Source organism: Echinops telfairi, unplaced genomic scaffold (assembly GCF_000313985.2).
Source record: "Echinops telfairi isolate 266 unplaced genomic scaffold, ASM31398v2 ScPeMD7_2;HRSCAF=8, whole genome shotgun sequence".
Lineage (NCBI taxonomy): Eukaryota > Metazoa > Chordata > Mammalia > Afrosoricida > Tenrecidae > Echinops > Echinops telfairi.
Window position 1 is genome coordinate 10,975,111 of NW_022103898.1, and position 20,608 is coordinate 10,995,718.

The following is a 20,608-nucleotide window of genomic DNA, read 5'->3' on the forward strand; positions in this document are numbered from 1 at the left end:
TGGGATCATGGTAGTGGGGTGGAGGAATCATTTAAGAACTAGAGGAAAATTGCAGATTTCATCGTTACTACACTGCACTCTGATTGGCTCCTCTCCTCCCTGCAGCCCTTCTGCAAGGGGATGTCCAGTTTCCCCCCGATGGGCCCTGGGTCCCCACTCTGCACTCCCCCTCATTCACAATGTTATGATTTTTTTTTTTTACTTTGATGCCTGATATCTGACCCCTTCGCTGCCTTGTCATGCTTCTTCCATGTGGGCTTTGTTGTTTCTCAGTTAGATGGCCCCTTGTTTATCTTCCAGCATGTGGGACCCCAGATTCTGTGTAATTTGACAGCTTGGCACCATCAGCTTTCTTCACCGCATTTGCTTATGTACCCGCTTTGTATTCAGCATCCGTGTCGGGGTAGGCTGGTGTGCTTCTTCCTTGTGGGTTTTGTTGTTTCCTAGCTAGATGGGCGGGCGGCTTTAACATTTCTAAATCTGTGACTCCTGTGAAGGTTTACAGTTCAGTTTTCCATTCAACGATTCATACACATTTCGTTTCATGGCCTACGGACTGCCATTCCCACGAGGTCACATCATCAATCATCTGTATTCCTTCCCCTGTTTCTGTTCCTCCTCCCAATCGTTCTCTTTGGTAGCAAGAAACAGGAGTGAGGGTTGTCCCTCTCCATGCCTGAAGGCCGCCTACAGGAGGTTGGAAGAGAATCAGACAAGCCTTTAGCTAGTCATAAAGACTAACTGGGCATGAGCCAATTCAAGCCCGAGCCAGGTGGGGGAGGGGAGGTTACACCTGTGGGGGCCAAACTAGGCCCAGGTGGGCTTAATTCAGCCAATGGGGTCAGCCAATACCTTCGACCACGCACTCCCAGCCAGAGGTCTCAAATACCTTGACGGCAAGATCACCCTCCTTCTTCACCCTTCAGCTCCTGTCCTGTGCTCTACTTACTGATCTGCTTGTGGTAGACTGAGGACCTCTGATGGTTTAGTGGGCTAAGCACTGGACTGCTAACTACAAGATCAGTAGTTCAAAACTCAACACACTGATCCAAGGGAGAAAGAGGAGGCTTTCTATTATCATTAAGTATTTACTGCCTCAGACACCTTAATGAGTTGGTTTGACGGCAGTAGGTATACCCAAAGACAGTGGGGCTTACTGTTGGCTGAGTTTAGTTCTGGGCCTGAAGGATAAAGGAATGCAGGTTGGATGCACAGCAGGAACAAACCTGCTTGGTCAGATTTAACGCCTGAAGGCTGGAGATGCGTTTTGAACAATGGTATCAAAAACCTTGTCAAAAACACCAGTTTCATAAAAAAGGCAAGTGGCGTCTTTACTAGTCATCTGCACAGTTCTGTTACCAAATTCTTCCACTGAGCATTATGTTTTATGGGCTTTTTTTCTGTGCAGACACAATAAATTAACACATTTTTCAGTTTCATATAAAATTTGAAAAACAATCATGCTGGTCCTAGTTCTCCTCGGAGACTATGGGACCTGTTTGTGTAGTGATTATGCCACGACAGGGCTCTCAGCAGAAAGAAAAAAGCCACTACAGCTGCTTTAACGTCAATTCCGACTTGTCGCAGCCCTGTGGGGGAGTAGAACTGTCCCATAGGGCTCCAAGGATGTAACTCTTTACAGAAGCAGACTGCTACCTCTTTGTCCTGCAGAGTGCTCGTGGGCTTGAACCACTGACCTTTAAGGTTACCACCACCAGAAGAAAAAAGACCATCCCAATTATTTAAGAAGGCAGAAGTATTAGGATACAAAAGCATGCTATCAGAAATTGAAAATTCACAAGGGTAATTTCCAAGAAATATTCACTTCTTAATTAGAAAAGGGGAAGACCTGTAACCAGAGAACTACCAAATTAAAAAGGGCTGTAAAATTCATTTATCCAGGGCTCTCAATCAGCACACAGCGGCACGTTGGGCTGAAAAACACTTGGGTTCCGTGGAGAGGGAGGCACTGTTGTGTAGGGTCTTTAGCAGCATCCAGGGCCTTACCCCCCGGAGATGTTTGTAAACCAAACACCAAATCCAACTCACTGCCAGGGAGTGGATGTCACTCATGACGACCCGATAGGACAGGATAAAACTGCCCCTGTGAGTTTCCAAGTCTGCAACTCGTCATGAGAGTAGAAAGTCCTGTCTATCTCCCAGATGTTTGTAGCACCACCCAAAAATGTCATCAGGCACTGTCATTACAGTCCCTGTGGGTCAGACCCAGTCTGCCTGGGAGCCACCTATCAAATCCAAGCACCAAGAAACCACCCCTCCAGAAAACTACCTCGAGGCTGCCTATGAGGAAGTGCAACCATTTTTACATCTGGTCTTTCTTCTCTTGTGGGGCATACCATTGTAGAATTCTACTCTAATGCACATATCCTGTATATACAAGAGGGTATGCCCTCCAAATGGAATTACACTGGGCAGAACAGAGCTTTCTCCCACTAGGCGAGCAGTGAACAACTCAGTGAGTTAGTACACCCAGTGGTGAAAGTTCTCTCTGGTCACAGCAAAACTTTTCGTAAAAGCAGTCTCACTCAAACCTCATTTTTTGTGATGGCCGATTGGAGAGAACAGTGTAAGGATGTGAAATTTTGTTTCCTGCACTGGAAAAATGCCACAGAAACTGTTGTGATGTTGAACACAGCTTACAAGGACAGTGTGCTATGGGAAAAACTAAAGTGTATGAGTAGTTTTCTCATTTCATAAAAGGTGAAATGTCAATTGATGACAAACCTCATTCTGGATGTCTGTCAACTTCCCAAATGGACGAAAATGTCGACTCGTAGTGTATTTGGAGTTCGTTCACCAGGTCAGACTGTTAATCAAGCTTTCTATTTAGAGGTTATGAAAAGATTGCATACCAATATGCATCAAAAAATGCAGGCGGGGGACTGATTTTGCCACCACGACACTGCACCTGCTCATGCAGCCATCCCAGTGAGTCTATTTTGGGCAAAAAAATGCATGCCTCTCTTGCCCCACGCACCTTACTCACCTGACATCGCTCTCTGCGGCTTCTTATTGTTTCCACAAATGTAGAGGGACATGAAAGGACAGTGATTTGACAACATAGAAGAGGTGAAGAAAAAAACGAGGGAGGTGCTGTCAGCCATCCAAACAGATGAGTTTAAAAAGTGTTTCCAAGAATAGAATTGCAGATTTGACAAATGTATTAGGTATAATGGAGAGTACTTTGAAAGTGAGGTTGTTTTGTAAAAAAATTTAAATACATAGCTTTTGGGAGGGATTCAGTGTTTTGGGGGGACACCCCCTCGTATGCATTGAGATCCATAACATTTTCTATTCTAGTGCATAGTGTTGCATAATTTTATTATATTACATTGTTTCTTTTAAAAGAGGAGAGAATTCCCATGTGCCCCTTCTCCCCTGCACCTAGTTGCTCTTAGTATAACATCTGATGAAGCATTCTGGTGGTAGAGCTGGTACAATTGATGGGGCAAGCCCACCGTTCACATGAGGGTTCCCTCTTTGTGGTGAATAATCCTGTGGGTTTTGACAAATGCTCATGTCATGTACTCACTATTGTACAGTATCACACAGACTAGTTTCATTGCCCTGAAAACACCCTGTGCTTCACCATAGGAAATTATTTGTGCAACTCTCCAAAGGCAGGAATTCACTCTCATTCCAAAGGCTAACAGATGTTAGGATTATTTTATTTTATTTTAAATGTACCTTTTCAAAGTAATAAGCCTGATACTGTAGTTGTTAGTGTTTTTGAACAGCGGAATGGGTGAGCGATTTAGAATGACTTTCTGCGGGTTGCAGGATAAGTGCATATAAGGTGATCCTGGTCCTCTCCCTTTGGGTTCACAGGCCAAGCCACAGTCCTTCTCCACGAGCCATTGGTCAGCTCAGCAATCGTATACTGGGTGTTTGGGACATGCTAAGCTCTGTTCTAGTCACTGATGCAATAATAAGTACAGATGGAAATTCTATTCTCATGATGCTTCCAGATAGACAGAAAACAAAAGGATTAAGATATAGAGGGTATTAAAAGAGAAGGGTTAAGGAAAAAAATGTACGGCAGGAAGAGGGTAGAGGATGCTGGGAGACAGCCACTGTGACCATGAGGGAGAGACCTCACAGGAGGTGAAGGCGTGAAGCAGGCAGTTAGCCGACCCGGAGGCAGCACGTCTAGGGAGTAGAGAACAGGCAGTGTGACTGGTGCAGAGTGAGAGAAGCAAACAGGGGTTGCTTTCAAGACTTGCAATCTGACTGAGGGAGGTGGGAAGCACCAGGAGGGCTTCCAACAGAGAAATGGCACTGGCTGCGACGCTGAATACAGATGGAAAGGGACAGAGGAGGCGGTGCAAGATCAGTTAGATGGAGACAGAAGCGATTCTAGCAAGACCGGATGGTGGTTTGGACTCAGCAAGTCTCACTGAAAAGCAGTAGTACTTGAACTCTGGATACAGTCTGAGCAAAGGGGCAACTGCTCAGAGACTGAACTGAAGGTGGCGGGTCAGAGAAAGAAGATAAAGCCAGCAATCATGTTAGGGCAAATGGAAGGCTCGAGTTGCCATGCAATAAGATGGGGGAGACTGCAAAGGAGCAGCCCCTTAATATTTAATTTATTCATTCACCATTTCTGAGCAACAGGAATATGATACTATGAAGCAGCTAACCACTGACAATGAACTGTACATGTAAAATTTATTGACTGGGTATGTGATTGACTGGTTGGATATAGTTTCACTACAAAACAGAGGGAAAAATGTATGATGTGGCTTCCAAAAATTCCATTTCATCCCACAAAGTGGAATTTAAAAATAATGGAATTTTCCAGTGAACTTTTTGAAGTCCCTGTATATACATTCACACATTTTATGTTGAACTAAAATACTTAAGGCACTTTGTTTATATTTATATTCCCTGCCTTATCTGATTTTTAAAACTAACTACCAGTTCCAGCTGTGGTAGCTATGGTGGAATCTACTGAAATTATAAACATGTGATAAGAGAAAGGAAATAAGCCGACTACAGTGAAAGTGTATGGTGGCACGAACCTGGTGGGTAATTGGGTGTCACGTGCAGCAAATAAACAGCTCTGGATAACAGTAGATAGAGTCACAAAATTTAGTAGTTTCAAGGACTGGTACATGAGTTAGTCCCAGTGGATGGACAATTCTTAAACTCGGTGTGTTAGTCCGGGTTGACTAGAGAAACAAATCCAGAGACACTCATATGTGTGTAAGAGAGTGTGTGTCCTGCCTCCAGAGGAAGAGAGGAAAACTCCCAGAATCCTCATGAGAAGGCCACACCCACAGGGAGGCATCAATCAGGCTGTGACCCGATTGACAGGCCAGACTCCACCTTATAACCTATTTAACAAGTTGACATGAAATTATGTAACTAACACACTCGGTGTGGCTCTTCTGTTCAGTCTTTCTAAAGTCCACCAAATGGACTGGTCAAAAAACCTCACTGCCATCAAGGTGATTCCAATAAACACAGATCCCAATGGACAGAGTAGAGCTGGCCCTGTGGGTTTCCAAGACTCAAACTCTTTATGGGACTAAAATGCCTCTGGTTTGAGGACTGGTCAGGTTTGCCATTTCACCCAGTAAAGTGAGCCACCTTAAAAGCAGAAAGAGAGAATTCATGAACAGCAAGAAAGAAGCAGCAGGAGCATCATGCGTCTGAGGTGCCCCCAAAGCAGCAGCAGGGGAGCAGCACTGAGCCGGTGAGACAGAGCCATGAGGCAGGGCGGTGGGCTTCCTGGCTGAGTACCTTTGGGCAGGAGGCTGGTTTGTAGAGTGGCATATCCATAAGCATTTATCAGCACTAAATCAGCTTTGTAACACTTGCCTGCGCTGGATGGAGGTCAAAGACTGAGAGGCCCAGGAACAGGGAGACGCGTGCTGCCAGCGGGGCTGGGAAAGTCACTGCTGACTAAAGAACTATATCCTTAACATTTTGTTATCTGGATGGGGGTGGATAAGCTTCCCTAATAAGCTTCATAATCCCAGGTAAAGAAGGTTGGAGGATGGAGGCATGTCTGACCTTGGGCAGATATGAAGTTGCATTCTCCCCTCCCTTCTGCAGCTAGAGATCATGCCATTTCCTTACATATAAACTACAATAATCTCAAATGTGCTAGAAATTAATATATGCAGACAACTGGCCTCAAATATAGAAGTTCCTACTAGGCTGCTGTTTACTGCAAGTATGTACACAAGAAGGCTCGATTTTTACAGGGTAATCTTGGTCTAACTTTTTCCCCCAGGTGAACAAATCTCAAATGTAAGTTCTTTGAGTCATGATGCTGTTTGAAAACTTGCTTTTCTGGAAAGGCAACTGGAGAAAGTCTTTGGACCTGGGTTAATGATAAAGACAAAAATTAAAAAAACAAAAAAACGAGAAAGACACCTGAGGCAAAGAGAGCGGGTTCAAGCAGTGGTCCAGGTGAGAGAGGAGGCCTGATGTGAGGGGTGACGATGGCTATGGAGAAGGGGGCGTGGAATCAAGCAACGTTTGGGAGACAGACTGATGATCCTTGATGACCAGGTAGATGTGGAGGAGGACAGAGCCCTCCCAGATAAGGGGAATGGGGGCCCGTGAGCACTCATTGTTTCCTAATGCTTTCCACACATATCATTTTCATTTTAAATGAACATTTACATTATTCAATTGTCCAGCCCCTCAAATAGTAATTTTTTTCAAAGATTACATCAAAAAGTGATTATCCAAAAGACTGCTACTTTGTTGCTGCTTTTAGTTGCCATCAAGTTAATTCCGACTCTGTGGTGACCCCCACGTGCAGAGTAGAGCTTTGCTCCACACATCACCAGACTAGGTGGGTTCGAACTGCCAGCCTTTATGCTAATAGTTGGGTATTTATCCACATGTGCCACCTAGGAACTCCCAATAAGGTGTAACACTTAAATCAATTTTACTTACAGAAAGAAATGGACTAACATGAAGAGTCATAGGGAAAGAGCTACTCTCTTATCCACTTCTTTAATAAGGCCTTATTTAATTCAACACCTATTTTGTTCATTCAGCTAACCATAGTGAATACCTGATACATGTCAGGCACTATTCAATGCAGTGGAAATGTTGTGGAGGGGAGAGGGGCTGTGTATATAGCAGATACCTCCTCTCACAGAGCTCACATCCCAGTAAGTAAAGACCATCAACTAAATGCTCACAAAACGGCGCGCCAGCACCTTGGAGATGAGGTCTAAATGCTCAGATGATAAGAACGCAAAGCCCTCTCCATCTGGCTCCTACTTACCTTTCCGACTTCACAGCCCAGGTTCCTGTACTGATCTCACTAACCCAATTAGAGATCTCACTGGCCCGTATATGTTCTGTTCATTTTTTCAATTCCCTACCACTCTCCTCACGGGGGAACTGTCCCTTTGCCATCCACAAATATGCTATGATCCTGGAAGACCCCCTTCAAGAACCATTGCTTTCTACAAACAGACACCTCCCAGACAAAAGTAAGTGTGGCCTCTCTTCCTTCTATGAATCCCTATGAACTCCTACATCATGGCCAAAACTTAGGACACTTGGGCTACTGGACAATACACCTACTACCACCCCACTTGACTAAATGCTTCCACATTCAGGGTCAGTTTCAGGGGTGTATGATGTGTGCCATGCTTGACTTGATGCTCTGGTGTCACCATCTTGATATTCTTAACAAATTATAAACAAGAACAATTTGCTCTGTGCACAATGGTCCTTGAAATTTACGTAGTGGTCTTATTTATGTTAAGTATCTCATTTAAACCTCAGTCCAAAGGAGGTGGGGTGGGGTGGGAGATAAAGTAAGACTGTAATCCTCTAAAAAAAACAAAAACAAACAAACAAAAAAGCTGATTTTAACTTTCATAAAGTCCACAGGTTTAAGAGGGATGATCTTCCTTTTAAGATTAGTACGCTAAAGATACACCAAGTCGGAAAGCTGACTACTACTTAGTAGCATTGTTTTGTGCTAAAATAACAAGAAGATAAATATTAAAATTTAAAAAAAAATTTATAGCCAGAAAACCTTCTTACCAGCAACAAATCCAACCACCAGATCCTTTCCAGTAGTAGAACGCTGACCTTTGACCCAGACTGCTTTGAGGCTATTAAAAGTGTAGAAATAGACAAAATTGGAGCAGCAGAGACTGGAGATTACTGGAAACCACCCTCGATATGGCGCCAGGCTAGAGGTGAAAACACAACAAGCAAAGGTAAGGTCATGGACAAATGCCAATAGAGAAGGGCAGAGATAGGCCTAGGAAAGCCAGCCCGCACATATCCTCCAGGCTGACTCCTCTACTCCGACCAGGGACGGCCTGCTGTAAGCATACCTGCCATCTGGGAGGGGGTCCAAATCAAGAAGCATTATCTAGCATCATGGGTATCATGGATACACAAGTTCAACAAGCCATTTACTGTTCATTATCATTTCCTTTAGTAGCCCTGGAAAACCATTTGCCCATCGTTGGTAGTTAATATAGGAACTCTCGTAGTGCAATGGCTACACAATGGACTGTGATCAGCAAGGTTGGTAGTTCAAAACCACCAGCCACTCCTCAGGATAAAGATGGGGCTTTTGACTCCTATAAAGAGTTAGTCTCAGAAACTCACAGGGGCAGTTCTACCCTGTCCTACAGGGTCACTGTGAGTTGGCATTGACTTGCTGGCAGTGAGTTTGATTTGGGTTTGGGTTCATTAATATAACATCATTCATGCCTGATGCTGGGGCATGAATACTCAAGAAGTAATACATATGAGAAATAAGTGCAAAAAATATATATAAATACAAAATGACAGCAGCCTATCAGAAGGGCCCAGGAAACACACGGAAAGGGTTCCCACTGGCCACACTCACACAAGCAAGGACCAGAATTAAGCACAGTAATCAACTGTAAACTCCTGGAAAGGCATGAATTCCAATAATCAACAGGTAAATAAGTAAATAAATCCCATTTCTGATACAATGCCAAGACCGGGACATCTGGTGGGAATGCTGGAGTTGGAAGTTGGCTTTTTGAAAACTGATGGAAAATTGAAGAGGAAATTTTGATAAGGTGTAGGATATTTGTATTGTCTTAAAGTGTCTCCCTGTACACTACTGACAGTTTTAAGGGGTAAAAATAGCACTTAAATCAAATCATGAATGAAGGGCAGGTGGAGACTATGTGCCTTTAGGCGTGACACCCTGAGAAGGATATGAAGCACTGTGTATTATCCTGGCTAAGAATGCGCAGCCTCAATCTCTTCATGAGGAAATATGAGACACACTTAACATGAGAAAGACCCTATTAAAAAGGGGAGGGGAAAAATTTAAAAAAAAATAAAAAGGGGAGGGAGGAGGAGCTATAGTCTTTAAAAATGGCGATGCTTTAGAGGGAAAAGGGCTTTGATATGCATGGCTTTCTTTCAAAAACTTCAGGGAAAAAATGTGTGTGAGTGTGTAATAAAGAGAGGAGGGTGAAGAGTATCAATGGACAACAAATGGGCGGAGTGGGCTGGGGGCACAGGACAGGCGAATCTGAATAAAGGAGATATTCTTTGTACTATTTTTACTTTTTATAAATTTGAAATTATTTCCAAATAAAAGGTGAACCACAACAAAGCAGTACACCATCTGTCTGGAGATACCTGATAAGAACCAACTAAGCAACCACTATCTCCTTTGGTTTAAAGCCCACAGCTAACGAGCTGACTCAGACTCATAGCACCCAACTGGGCAAAGCAGAACTGCCTTAGCAAGATTGCAGGGCCACGTTCCTTAGAGACGCACACGGCCACATCTTTCTCTCACAGAGCAGCTGGAGGCTTTGAACTGCCAGCCTTTTGGTTCAGCCTTAGTGTCAAAGAAGACTTAACAGTGGAGAATCCAAACGTCCAGTCACAGATCTTGAGGGAATTAAAAACAATTATGTACTGACAGGCGAGGAACTGACAGCCTACACAACCGACACTAACAAGGCGCCGAGACGAACAGGTAGACAGTGAGTGGGTGTATTGCTAGGCACACGACTTCTTCCTGAAGCTGCCTGACAGAAGCATGGTGAAAGGTGCAGTACTCACAGGCCTTCTTCTTTAATGATCTCCAGAAGCACCATGTGTGTGGTTTTGGACTTTCTTTTCTCGTCAACTACAAGAGCAAAGAGGATGCATTCAGACAAAAACCTGTGTCACTGAAATGCTATTTATACCCCACCCCCATCCCTCTGTGTAGCCACATACTAGCTTCTCACCTTTTGATGCCTAGGTTTCCTCTGCTAGTCATGAACCAGACACATTTTAATTCAGTTGCTAATCTCAACAGATAGGACAAGAAATGTGTTTCTTTTATTTTATAAGGCTCTCATTGTTTTCTAAAGCTACCTTTATAATAAAAATGACAAGACACACATACATGCACATATCTTCTCATGATTGTCTTAACATAAATAAGGGAGGAAAGAAATGGCCGCCTTCCTTCTACAGAGGCTATAGACACAAAGGCTCTACAGGTGACATGCTGGCGGGCAGCACAGCCAAGGTTAACAGTCCTGGTTCTGAAGTTTGCACTTTGTATTCAGTCTCCCAGGCTGAAAAATAAAAGCCTCAGTAGGATGAGAACACTGCTTTCCCTGGCACACACACAAAAAGCTGAGCCCACCTCAGTTAGCTTCGAGTTTCCTACCATAATTGAAAAAACACTTGGAGAACATTAAGCAATTCCCTAAGAATTAAAATTGCTACCAGTATTATTTGTGGGATGGTAAATTAAGAGAACCCCAGAGCGGCCATCAAAATCATCAAACTCACAGACACATTTACCCTTTGACCCAACAATCCCAATCAGAGAACGCATCTCCTAGAACTTATAGAAACACAGTGATATGTGAACAGGCCATTTTCACATCAGTTTGTCATCATAGCAACAGAGTGGAAACTACCAAGAGCCGACCAGCAGGCATGGTGTGGTTACCCCAGCACTGCAGCTGTGAGGAGGCCCGAGGCTCCTGCTGTGCATCTGAACACACTAATGGAAGACACGGGGCATAGAACGGGGAAAAAGATCCTCTTATTTGCATATAATTCCAAGAAGAAAAAGATCCTCTTATTTGCATATAATTCCAAGAAAAAACTCTGCTATTTGAGAAACTAATAAAAACATTATCTGCAAGGGAAGAGGTGGGAGAAAGCTGGGTCTTCCTATTCCCACAATGAGTCAGTTTTGAAAACTCAAAGGGACAGCTCTACCCTGTCCCTATAGGGTTGCTATGAGTCAGAATCTACTCAATGGCAGTGAGCTGTTTCCTTCTCTGACATACAAGGTGTTGACATAGGTCAGAATCCACTCCCGGGCAACTTTGGGTTGGGTTCTATGGAGTCCCTGGAGCCCTGGTGGTGCAGTGGTTAAAGTGCTTGGCAGTTGACCAGAAGGCTGGCAATTTGAAGCCACCAGCCGCTCTGCAAGATAAAGATGTGGCAATCTCCTTCCGCAAAGATTTACAGGCTTGGACACCCCATGGAGAGTTCTACTCTACCGAGAGGATAGATCACTATTAGTTGGAACTGGCTCGACAGCTGAGGATTTTGCTGTAGCAGAATCTTTCAAAACAAAACTCACTGCCACTGAGTTGATGCCTACTCACAACGACCCGACAAGACAGGGCAGACTGCCCAGTGGGCTTTCAAGTCTATAACTCTTGATGGGAGTAGAAAGCCCTGTCCTCCTGTGGAGCAGGCTGGTGTTTTCAAACTTGCAGTTAGCAGCCCAACGTGTAGCCACTGCTCCACCAGGACTCCCTAGGAGGTGCAAACTATTAACAGGCTTGACTGCTAAGTACATGGTTGGAGGTTTGAGTCCCGAGGATCCTCAGAAGACAGACTTTGTGACCTACTTGTGAAAAATTCAGCCACTGAAAACTCTATGAAACACAGTTCTACCCTGACACACATGGTGTCACTGTAATCCGGAATAGAATCGATGGCAATGGTTTCCTTTTTAAACATTGCTTCCTATTCTCCCCAACCAAAAACACTGAAACAAACCAAAATCCAACTTTCCACTTTGTGCTTACAATCAAGTCACGCGGCTCACTGGAAAGAATGATAGGGATTCCAAATTATGATTGCAAGCCCACTCAGGTTGTCTGCGGTTAGAAAGTGGGGAGGCCATGACTCGTCATGAACAACTCTCTGGTGATCACAGCACAGCAGCCACGGCTAACAGGAAAGTGGGGAAAATAGGCCACAGTGGATCTCTGACGAGAGAGAACTGTCTCACAGGGTTTCGAATTCAATAGAAAACCATCCTTGCATCCTGACACCCAGTGCCGTGCACCATACTACAAAAGAGAAACACTCACCCTGCAGTCGGAGTCTGGCTGTGTCCAGAGGGAAAAACACTGTCATTGCTGTCACGCTGCCCTGAAAAGGATAAAGAGCCTGTAGTCATTAAAATATCACACAAAAGGTGACAACTTTTAAATGAAAAAAAGTACACTATCAGCAATATGTCAGATCAGATGTTATTAATCTTAATCTGCTGTGATGACTATTGTTCACAGGTCTATAAGTATATATCTAAACAGTTTCGGGGGGGGGGGGCTTTGAAAAGGAAAAGGTCACACTGGAAATGCAACCTAGGACACACATCAAAGAGAGCAGGTATCTTTTCCTCATTAGTTATGTCAAACATGCCCACTCAGAAATCAAAATATCCAGGAACTGAAAACCAATACCTGAAGGTTCCCAGACTAATTTGACCTACCACCCCCCTTTTCAAGAAGAGAAAACCATACATATACATATATATTTCTACATATATTCCCAGCATGCCTCCCCATGCAAGTAAAAACTTCTGTACTATATATAGCCCATAATCCAGAATAAGGTGTGCATATCGGCTTTTTCAACACCCCCTAAATCATTCCAGTGCCTCCCAGGGATTAGTATCATCCACTTTGGGCAACACAGATACACACTTCTATTCCCTGCACTTAATATATTCACTCCAAAATGAAAAGGCAAGTAAGAATCATATTGTTGAGGGAGGGAGAGGAAAAAGAAGAGCTGACACCAAGGGCTTCAAGCAGAAAGAAAATGTTTTGAAAATGATGATGGCAAAATATGTACAAATGTGTGTAAAACAATTAATATATGGATTGTTATAAGAGCTGTAAGAGGGATTTAAAATAAATCCCAATAAAAGGATTTTTTTTTAATCATATTGTTGTTTAAAACTATTTTATTTTTTAATTAAAATAGGGATAATATCTTTGCTAAAAATTCTGTAATTGTCTTATTTAAGGTAGTATTGTGACAAGCATAAATTATTGGGGTTAAGGAAAAGGGGAAAAACAAAAACAACCAGTCTTTGCATTCATACAACCTTCTGACATATAAAAACCACAAGTACATTCTTAGGGATAAAAATTACATGCATGCAACCTCCAGTTGGGTTTATGGTCCTCAACCCACATACAGGCCCAGTGGGATATATTCTTAAGCATCAGATCAAGTTTAGGCTGTTGTTGATAGGTGCTATTGAGTTGGTTCCAACCCATAGCGACCCTATGCACCATAGAATGAAACACTGCCCAGACCTGCACCATCTTCACACTTGTTCTTAATGCTTGAGTCATTATTGCAGCCACTGCCTCAATTCATCTCATTTAGGGCCTTCCTCTTTTTCACTGCCCTCTACTTGACCATGCATGATGCCCTTTTTGGGGGACTGGTCTCTCCAGTCTCGCCATCCTTGCCTCCACAACCTTATGCATAGTTTCAGGCTACTGGTCCCATGATAGTGCAATGCACTGAATTATCTAACATGGGTCTTCTGGCCAGAGTCTGTGTTACTCCCACCAAACAACCTTTGTTTTCCTGATGCATCTGGGTAAGAATATGGGGGAAGACACTGATGGATTAGATGCTTCAACTGTGAGTGATGGTTACAAGGTTCGTTGTGATTGCCAGTCTGCCAGGTATAAAGTGAGGCACCTCAAAAGCAGGAGGAGGATCTCACTGCTAGCAAAAGAGCCAAGAGTGGAGTACATCAGGACCCCAAGATCTCTGCCCATTGAACTCCCTGATCCAGGATCTCAAGACGACATTTCAAGAACTGCTATATTTTATATTGTATGAGGATATACCAAAAATATTACTACAAAAATCATAGAAATCTTTACTTTACAAAAATATCAAATTGTGAAACTCTTATCTCTCAATATAGGCTCCCTCTAGGTGCATACACTTCTGAAGGTGGTGTTTCCATTTCTCTAACCCTTCCCTCAAGAATTCTGTACTCTTCAATTTACACCAAGTCAACACAGCAGTTTTCACAGCCTCAACAGACACTACCCACATCAACGAGACTAGATGGAAGGAAGAAGAGAAGGAATGGCTAGAGAATCAGTAAAAACTTCACAGTGAATGATGAGTGTTAAGTGACAACTCTGATATATACATTTTATAATCTTTATTTAGTCACACCAACATCAAGAATTGGGTAAGTCCAGGGAAATGCTCCATTCCAGCATAAGCCTCTATTTCATTGCCTGGGTTAGTCTTCCCTTCTGGCCCCATGTTCATCAAGCAATGCGTTCGTCTATAAAGGAATGATTAAATAATGCCTGTCAATTAACTGCTCTTGCTTTTTTCTGCAATTGAGAAAGGAGGGGGGAAACAAAGACAGACAGCAATAAAACCTAAACCCTTTGCAAGGTCTGGACAAATTGAGTGAAATTTCTGCTGGGTGTTGTCCCTCCCTCTATCCAATCAGTGAGGAAAGAGGCTGGGGAGCAGGTTTGGTTATCTGCACTAGAGTGGAAAGCGAAATCAAACTCATATCTGGGTCACGGAGTGGGTTCTGGAACATTTTTAGATTAGATTAGAGATGTCACAGAGCGTACTTGAAGTAGGCAAAGAAGGCTGATTTGTGTATGTGGGTGGGAAGTAATGGCTGTAGGTAAAACGAACTGATCTTCCCTTAGGGAGAGGCCCTGTGGTGGGGAAAGTCACAAGGATGTGTTGGTTCCCAGGTGCCCACGGTGCCTTCCCTGTCTGAAGACAAACCCAGACCTGCTGCTTCCAAATGAATCCCCAAGGCCAAGAGGATGTCAGTACCGACTGCAGGAAGGCAAGGGATGGAGGGGCCACTCAGAGAAAAGTTAGGCATGACAACGAAGTTATATTCTTCTCACCTGGGTGAGGGCCTAGGCGGCCCATCCTTCTGCTTCTCTGAGCACTGTGTGGTATAGCTCCTGCCAACAGCTTTGCCTAGGAGAACTTGTTCTTGGTTTCTACAGGTTTCACAGCCAGTGCCTTCTCTGTTTCCTTCTTCTTTTCTAGCGAAACTCCAATTTAGCTGAAATTACTTCTGTATTCTTCCAGTCCTTTAAATTCCTCCATTGCTCTTCTCTTATGTCCTTCTGCTAAGGAACCTCAAGGAAATTGGTCTCATATCCATCTATGCCTTTCACCATGGTTTTGAATTTTAAGTGCTCCTCATTCTCTGATGCTTCCTGTGTTTCTGTTCCTGCCTTTATATAGCGATCAAGGGTCATAATCCTCCGAGTTTTCTGAATACTGAGATTTTCCAACTTTATCTTAATCTTATTGCCTTCTTTTGTGCTGTTCATCTAGTTCTGCCTTGGACATAAATCTCTTGGATAACAGGGTTACCTTACCATTATCTGCCCCATCCATAAATGAACTGAACTCAGTGGTGCTCACCCCAAACTGCCATCACAAAAGCCACCTACCTGCCCTTGAAAATAGAAAAAGACTAGAAGTTGTGTGGGAAAACCCTGGTTCTGCCTCATATATGTTTGGAGTCTGATTTCATAACTGTCTGCATGTTCCTGAAAGTGTGGCTTCTTTCTTTTTCACATACATACTCACAATCTCAGGCAAGGAATACAGGACTGCCAAGGGACATGGAAAACAAGTACTCTCCTAACGGAGGGCAATTTGACAATAATTATCAAAATTACAACACACATTTACTCTGACCCAGTAGTTCCACTTCCAAGAATTATCCTTCAGATAAACTCATGTGGAATGATGTCTGTACAGGGTTATTCGCCGAGGTACACCCACTCTTCACTTACCAACATGACTAGGTAGCGAAGACCAGCTCATTATACGAAAACTGTCATCTTGTGAAAATGGAGGAGGACTACAAAACTTCATACCTCACCTGCACTGGGAACATTCTGCTGGGCCCCTGATGAGGGCACCTGCTACCATTACCTTCCCCTCACCTCAGGGCAGCTGGACTCCCAGCAGCACCTTAAGGAAGGGTCGTCCAGTCTTCTAGAGCCAGGGGTACTCAAGTACCACTCCCAATTCCCCATCCCCAAGGCCTTTTCCCTTCTGTCCTCTCCTCCCTCATTGCATTTTCAGGATGGATGGCCTCAGCTCATCCCTTCAATGACCCCAAAATACCTTTAATGGCTTTGTTAGGGCAAGAGGGCCTAGATGCCACAGGGGGATTCTGGTGGTGCATACACTGTGCACTGGTCCCTCTGATGGCTCCCTATCACCATGTCCTATGAGAACTGACAATCGGAGCTTCCTCCAAAGCCCATCAGCCAGATTAGTCCTTTACCAAAATCCGTAGCCCTGCCCAGGTAGCTGACCTTGTCCTCACTTGTGGCACACTGAAGAAGTGAAGAGGCTGCATAGGTACTGCTTCTGCGACCCAAGGTACCCCCATCTCAGGACTCCTTCTGGCCATGGTTCATCCTCTTCCTGCTGCCTCGCCAAGCTTGGAGCTGGGGCCAGATCCTGGGATTTGGCTTCTGTCCCCACTCCAAGGATGACCCACCTTCAGGACACCAACTGCCAGTGCCCTAGTCTTAATCCTCTGTGAGCACCCAGGACCTGTTTGGAGCATCTTGTTCCACCAGCTCCCCACCTGATAATCTGCTGGCTTAGGGAGACCACATGCCCTCACTCCTCCTGGGTGGTGAAATACTATGCAATATGAGCTTCCCTTCTACTTGTACATGGGATCCACCAGTCAGGAATCCTGTCAGAGATGTTAGTGTTCATTAGTGCCAGGAAAAATTACAGGTCCCAAGCCCTGGAACAGCAGACTAGGAAGAGGGGCAGAAAGCTTGTCCAGGAGTCTGTTACGGGAGACTGTGGAGAATGATACACATTCAAGGCAATGCAGGAGATCACCATCTTTGAGTGGGGCACTACTGCTTCCAACTCTGCTCAAGATCCAATAGGTAAGAGACTTGGTTGCTATGCAAAGCATGTGCTACCTTTATTTTTTAAGAGGGTTTCTAGCAGGGCCTCAACCCATAATTTTTCTCATTCTGGTTCTCCCAAATTTTTAAAATACCTGTAAAATAATGTTTGTTTAAAAATTTGGCTCTGTTTCATTTTTCCCTTCTTGACCATGACTGAACTAGGAAGAATTGATCTGAATCAGAAAGATGGTGGGAAATATGGCAGTGTTATTAGGATTCAAAAATAAGTATAACCGTCTATAGGGCACCTGTGCTTCTACATGCAGATTATAAATAATATGCTACCGTGGAGTTTCAAAAGACTTTGGTCTATGTCTTTGATTCCTGAGAGACATCTCTAATGCTGCTGCTCCCTGCTCTGAGTCCACCTCATAGCAATGCCATGTATACGAGAAGGAAACACTGTCCAAACTTGTAACATTCTCAAAAACAGTAATATGGTTAAGCCCATCCATTATTGCTGGCAATATGTCAATCCATCTGGTGGCAATTGGGAGATAATCTCAAAATCCTTGAAGTTTCCCTAGTGTTCGTTTAAGTGTCTGATACTGAGAATTTACCCTAAGCATATGACTGAGGTGGATAAAGGCCACCTCCTGATTATCAGCTGATCTTAAGACATTGATGCATGTCTTTCAACATACCCTTTGGTACAGGGAGTTCTGCATGGGGAACCCTCCCAGATGTTGCCTGGGTATCTCCTCAGGTACCCTTTTTCCTCCAATAAACCTGTAATAATAAGCATAGCATTTTCCCTTAGTCTTGTGAGTCATTCCAGCTTATGACTGGTCTCCTAAGAGGATGTAAGAAATCCCTGAAGTTACAGCAGCAGGTCAGAAATGAGAGGAGCCCTGGGGACAGCTAAGCTTGTGGTGGGCATCTGAACTCTTAGACCTTACTTGGTGGTGGAGGACTGTGCCTTTAACTTGTCAGAGCTCACCTAACTCCACGCACTGAGGGTCCGAGGAAAAAGTTAGGGTGTCCAGCTGGTGTTAAGACAGAATTAGTCATACAATTATTTGATTGCTCTTTACAACTACTTATGTATTTTATAATATATTCCTACATGTTCATTTGTATGCACTACACACACACACACACACACACACACACACACACACACACACACATATATATATATATGAAATTGCACTTTAAGCTGATAAAATGAACAAAGATCACTTCCCTCTAAGAAATGAACAAAGATCAAGGATAGTGGTCAAGGGCAAATATGCGTTTTATCTATATTTGCATTTTCCTTCTAAAAACATGAAGAATAACAGCAGTAGTAAAACTATCACTAGCACTATTAACTACTTAAAACCAAATGACCAAATTACTACTAATAATAATAATAAACCAAAACTGGCTGTCATTGAGTAAGTTCCAACTCACAGCCAATCTATATTGGGTTTCCAAGACTGTAAATCTGTATGGTAGGAGAAGGCTTTGTCTTTCTCCCACAGAGCAGCTCCTGGGTTTGAACCACCAAACCTGCAGTCAGCAAGACCAGTGCTTGGCCAACAGTGCTACCAGGGATCCTTGCTAATAACAGCAGCGAACATCGGGACAAGGGGGCTTCCAAGGGTCTGAACAGTGTTTCCCACTGAGGGGTTTTGCTGGAAAGATCCATGGAAGCACAAAAGCAAAGACCTGCACTTTATCATGGTTATAGGCTAATAGTACAAAAGTTTTTAATTGCCACAGGGGCATTAAGTAATTTTACTTTCTGAAAAGGGGGCAGTAGGCCAAGTAAGTTTGGGAACTTCAGGGTTTATGAGAAAATGGGATTAAAAACAATGGAATATCTCCTCCAACTTTTTGAAGCCCCGCCCCACCCACCCCTGCTCACTGTATGCAGTATACTTTGTACACGTCAGTCATTGTTCTAGGCATGTTATAATTGCAAAACATCCAATCCCCACCACAACCCAAGTTTGGTACCATCATACTCTCATTTTGCAGATGAGGAATCATCTGTTCTGATGTCATACCATTCGTTTCTAAGTGGCAAAGTCCAAGCTGCCTGGCTCCAGAGTTCATGCAGTTAGCCATTATATTGTTTAACATAAAGCTTACAACAAAATATCGTATATACTTGAAAATAAGCTGACCCGAATATCCGCGGAACCCAATATTACCACAAAAACTGCATTAAAAATGTGCTGAAAGACTTGGCTTATACTCGAGTATATGTGGTACTCAGCTAACAGAATTGTAAATGTACTTTGTTTAACCTACTTTATGCATTTATTTTGCTGTGATTTTACAGGACAGTCTAGAAATTCAGTAGAGATCCCGGCACAGCAATATGTCCTCAAATGGTTGTTAGGTGAATGAATGAATCTACATGCATTGCTTGAGCTGCTACTTGAAACAAACAGTAACCTTGGGAAAATGTGTTCCAAATTCTACAGGTAAATTTGGAACACAGCTATTCTGTTCATTGGGGACATGCTGTTTTAGTCTTCTAGGCAGGCAAACACACAGACCACTGTTTTCATAAGCAACTGTTACCTGAAGCAAAACATTTATTATGTACACATGTCTTATGCCAAGCTATATAAGCACATTTTCTCCAGAATTTGAATAAAATTCTTCTTAACATCAATGCTCAGTAACCCCACTCCCCCAAGGACAGTCTGTTCCTTATATGAAAATAGAAGACACAAAATACCCAGAAGCCAATCACAATGCACAATACTTCTGTGCCAGAGGGGTACATAAAGAAGCCCATTATTTGGGGCCCACAGAATTCTAACCATCTGAGTGGGAGTTCTGCTGGTGACAACAATCAAATGAAAAAGAATCCATTACCAGTGAAGCACCCTTCTAGGACCTCACCAAAAACAAATGTTCTCAGCCACAAAATTCTATCATCCCTCCCTCTCATATAACAAGTTCTGCCCAGCATTGGCACTTGAGAGCTGGAAAAGTCTGTGAGATGTTCCAACAGTGGAGCCCCTGCACCTGCCAGACAGAGCTGGAAAAATCAATGAAGAGGCTTATAAACAAAATCCAAAAACTGCACTGAGTGGCAGAGGCTGGTTTTGAACCAAGCTCAGAATCCTAGTTCTGCTCATTCTTCTACCTTAGTTTTCAGCCTTTTACAACCAAGACAGCATGTCAATTTTAATCATAGCCTTCCCATAGCCTCATAAAAGTGTACAAAGAACAAAAATCCGGGAAGAGCATTTAAGAAATTAATGGTGATTACATTCCAGTTCACACATTATTTCTCTATACAGTGAACCTTCGTTTATCGCGATTAATCGGTTCTAGACCCTACCGTGATAAATGAAATTCCGCGAAGTAGGATTCCTTATTTGTAAATCAAATATTTTCGTAGTTAGAGCATA

At 43.3% G+C, this 20,608-nt stretch overlaps 1 protein-coding gene and 1 pseudogene across 1 annotated transcript in view; both read right to left on the reverse strand.

Moving 5' to 3' along the window:
* The window catches only part of SLC25A17 (solute carrier family 25 member 17), a 64,171-nt gene that overhangs the window by 24,982 nt on the left and 18,581 nt on the right, over positions 1–20,608 (reverse strand). Inside the window, exons 2-4 of the mRNA XM_004700269.4 lie at positions 12,351–12,411; positions 10,075–10,141; positions 8,047–8,198 (exon numbers count right to left, since the gene is read on the reverse strand). Of these exons, the coding sequence (XP_004700326.1) occupies positions 8,047–8,198; positions 10,075–10,141; positions 12,351–12,411 (280 nt within the window). The remainder of the gene's footprint in view (positions 1–8,046; positions 8,199–10,074; positions 10,142–12,350; positions 12,412–20,608) is intronic.
* LOC115869229 lies at positions 15,145–15,693 on the reverse strand (annotated as a pseudogene).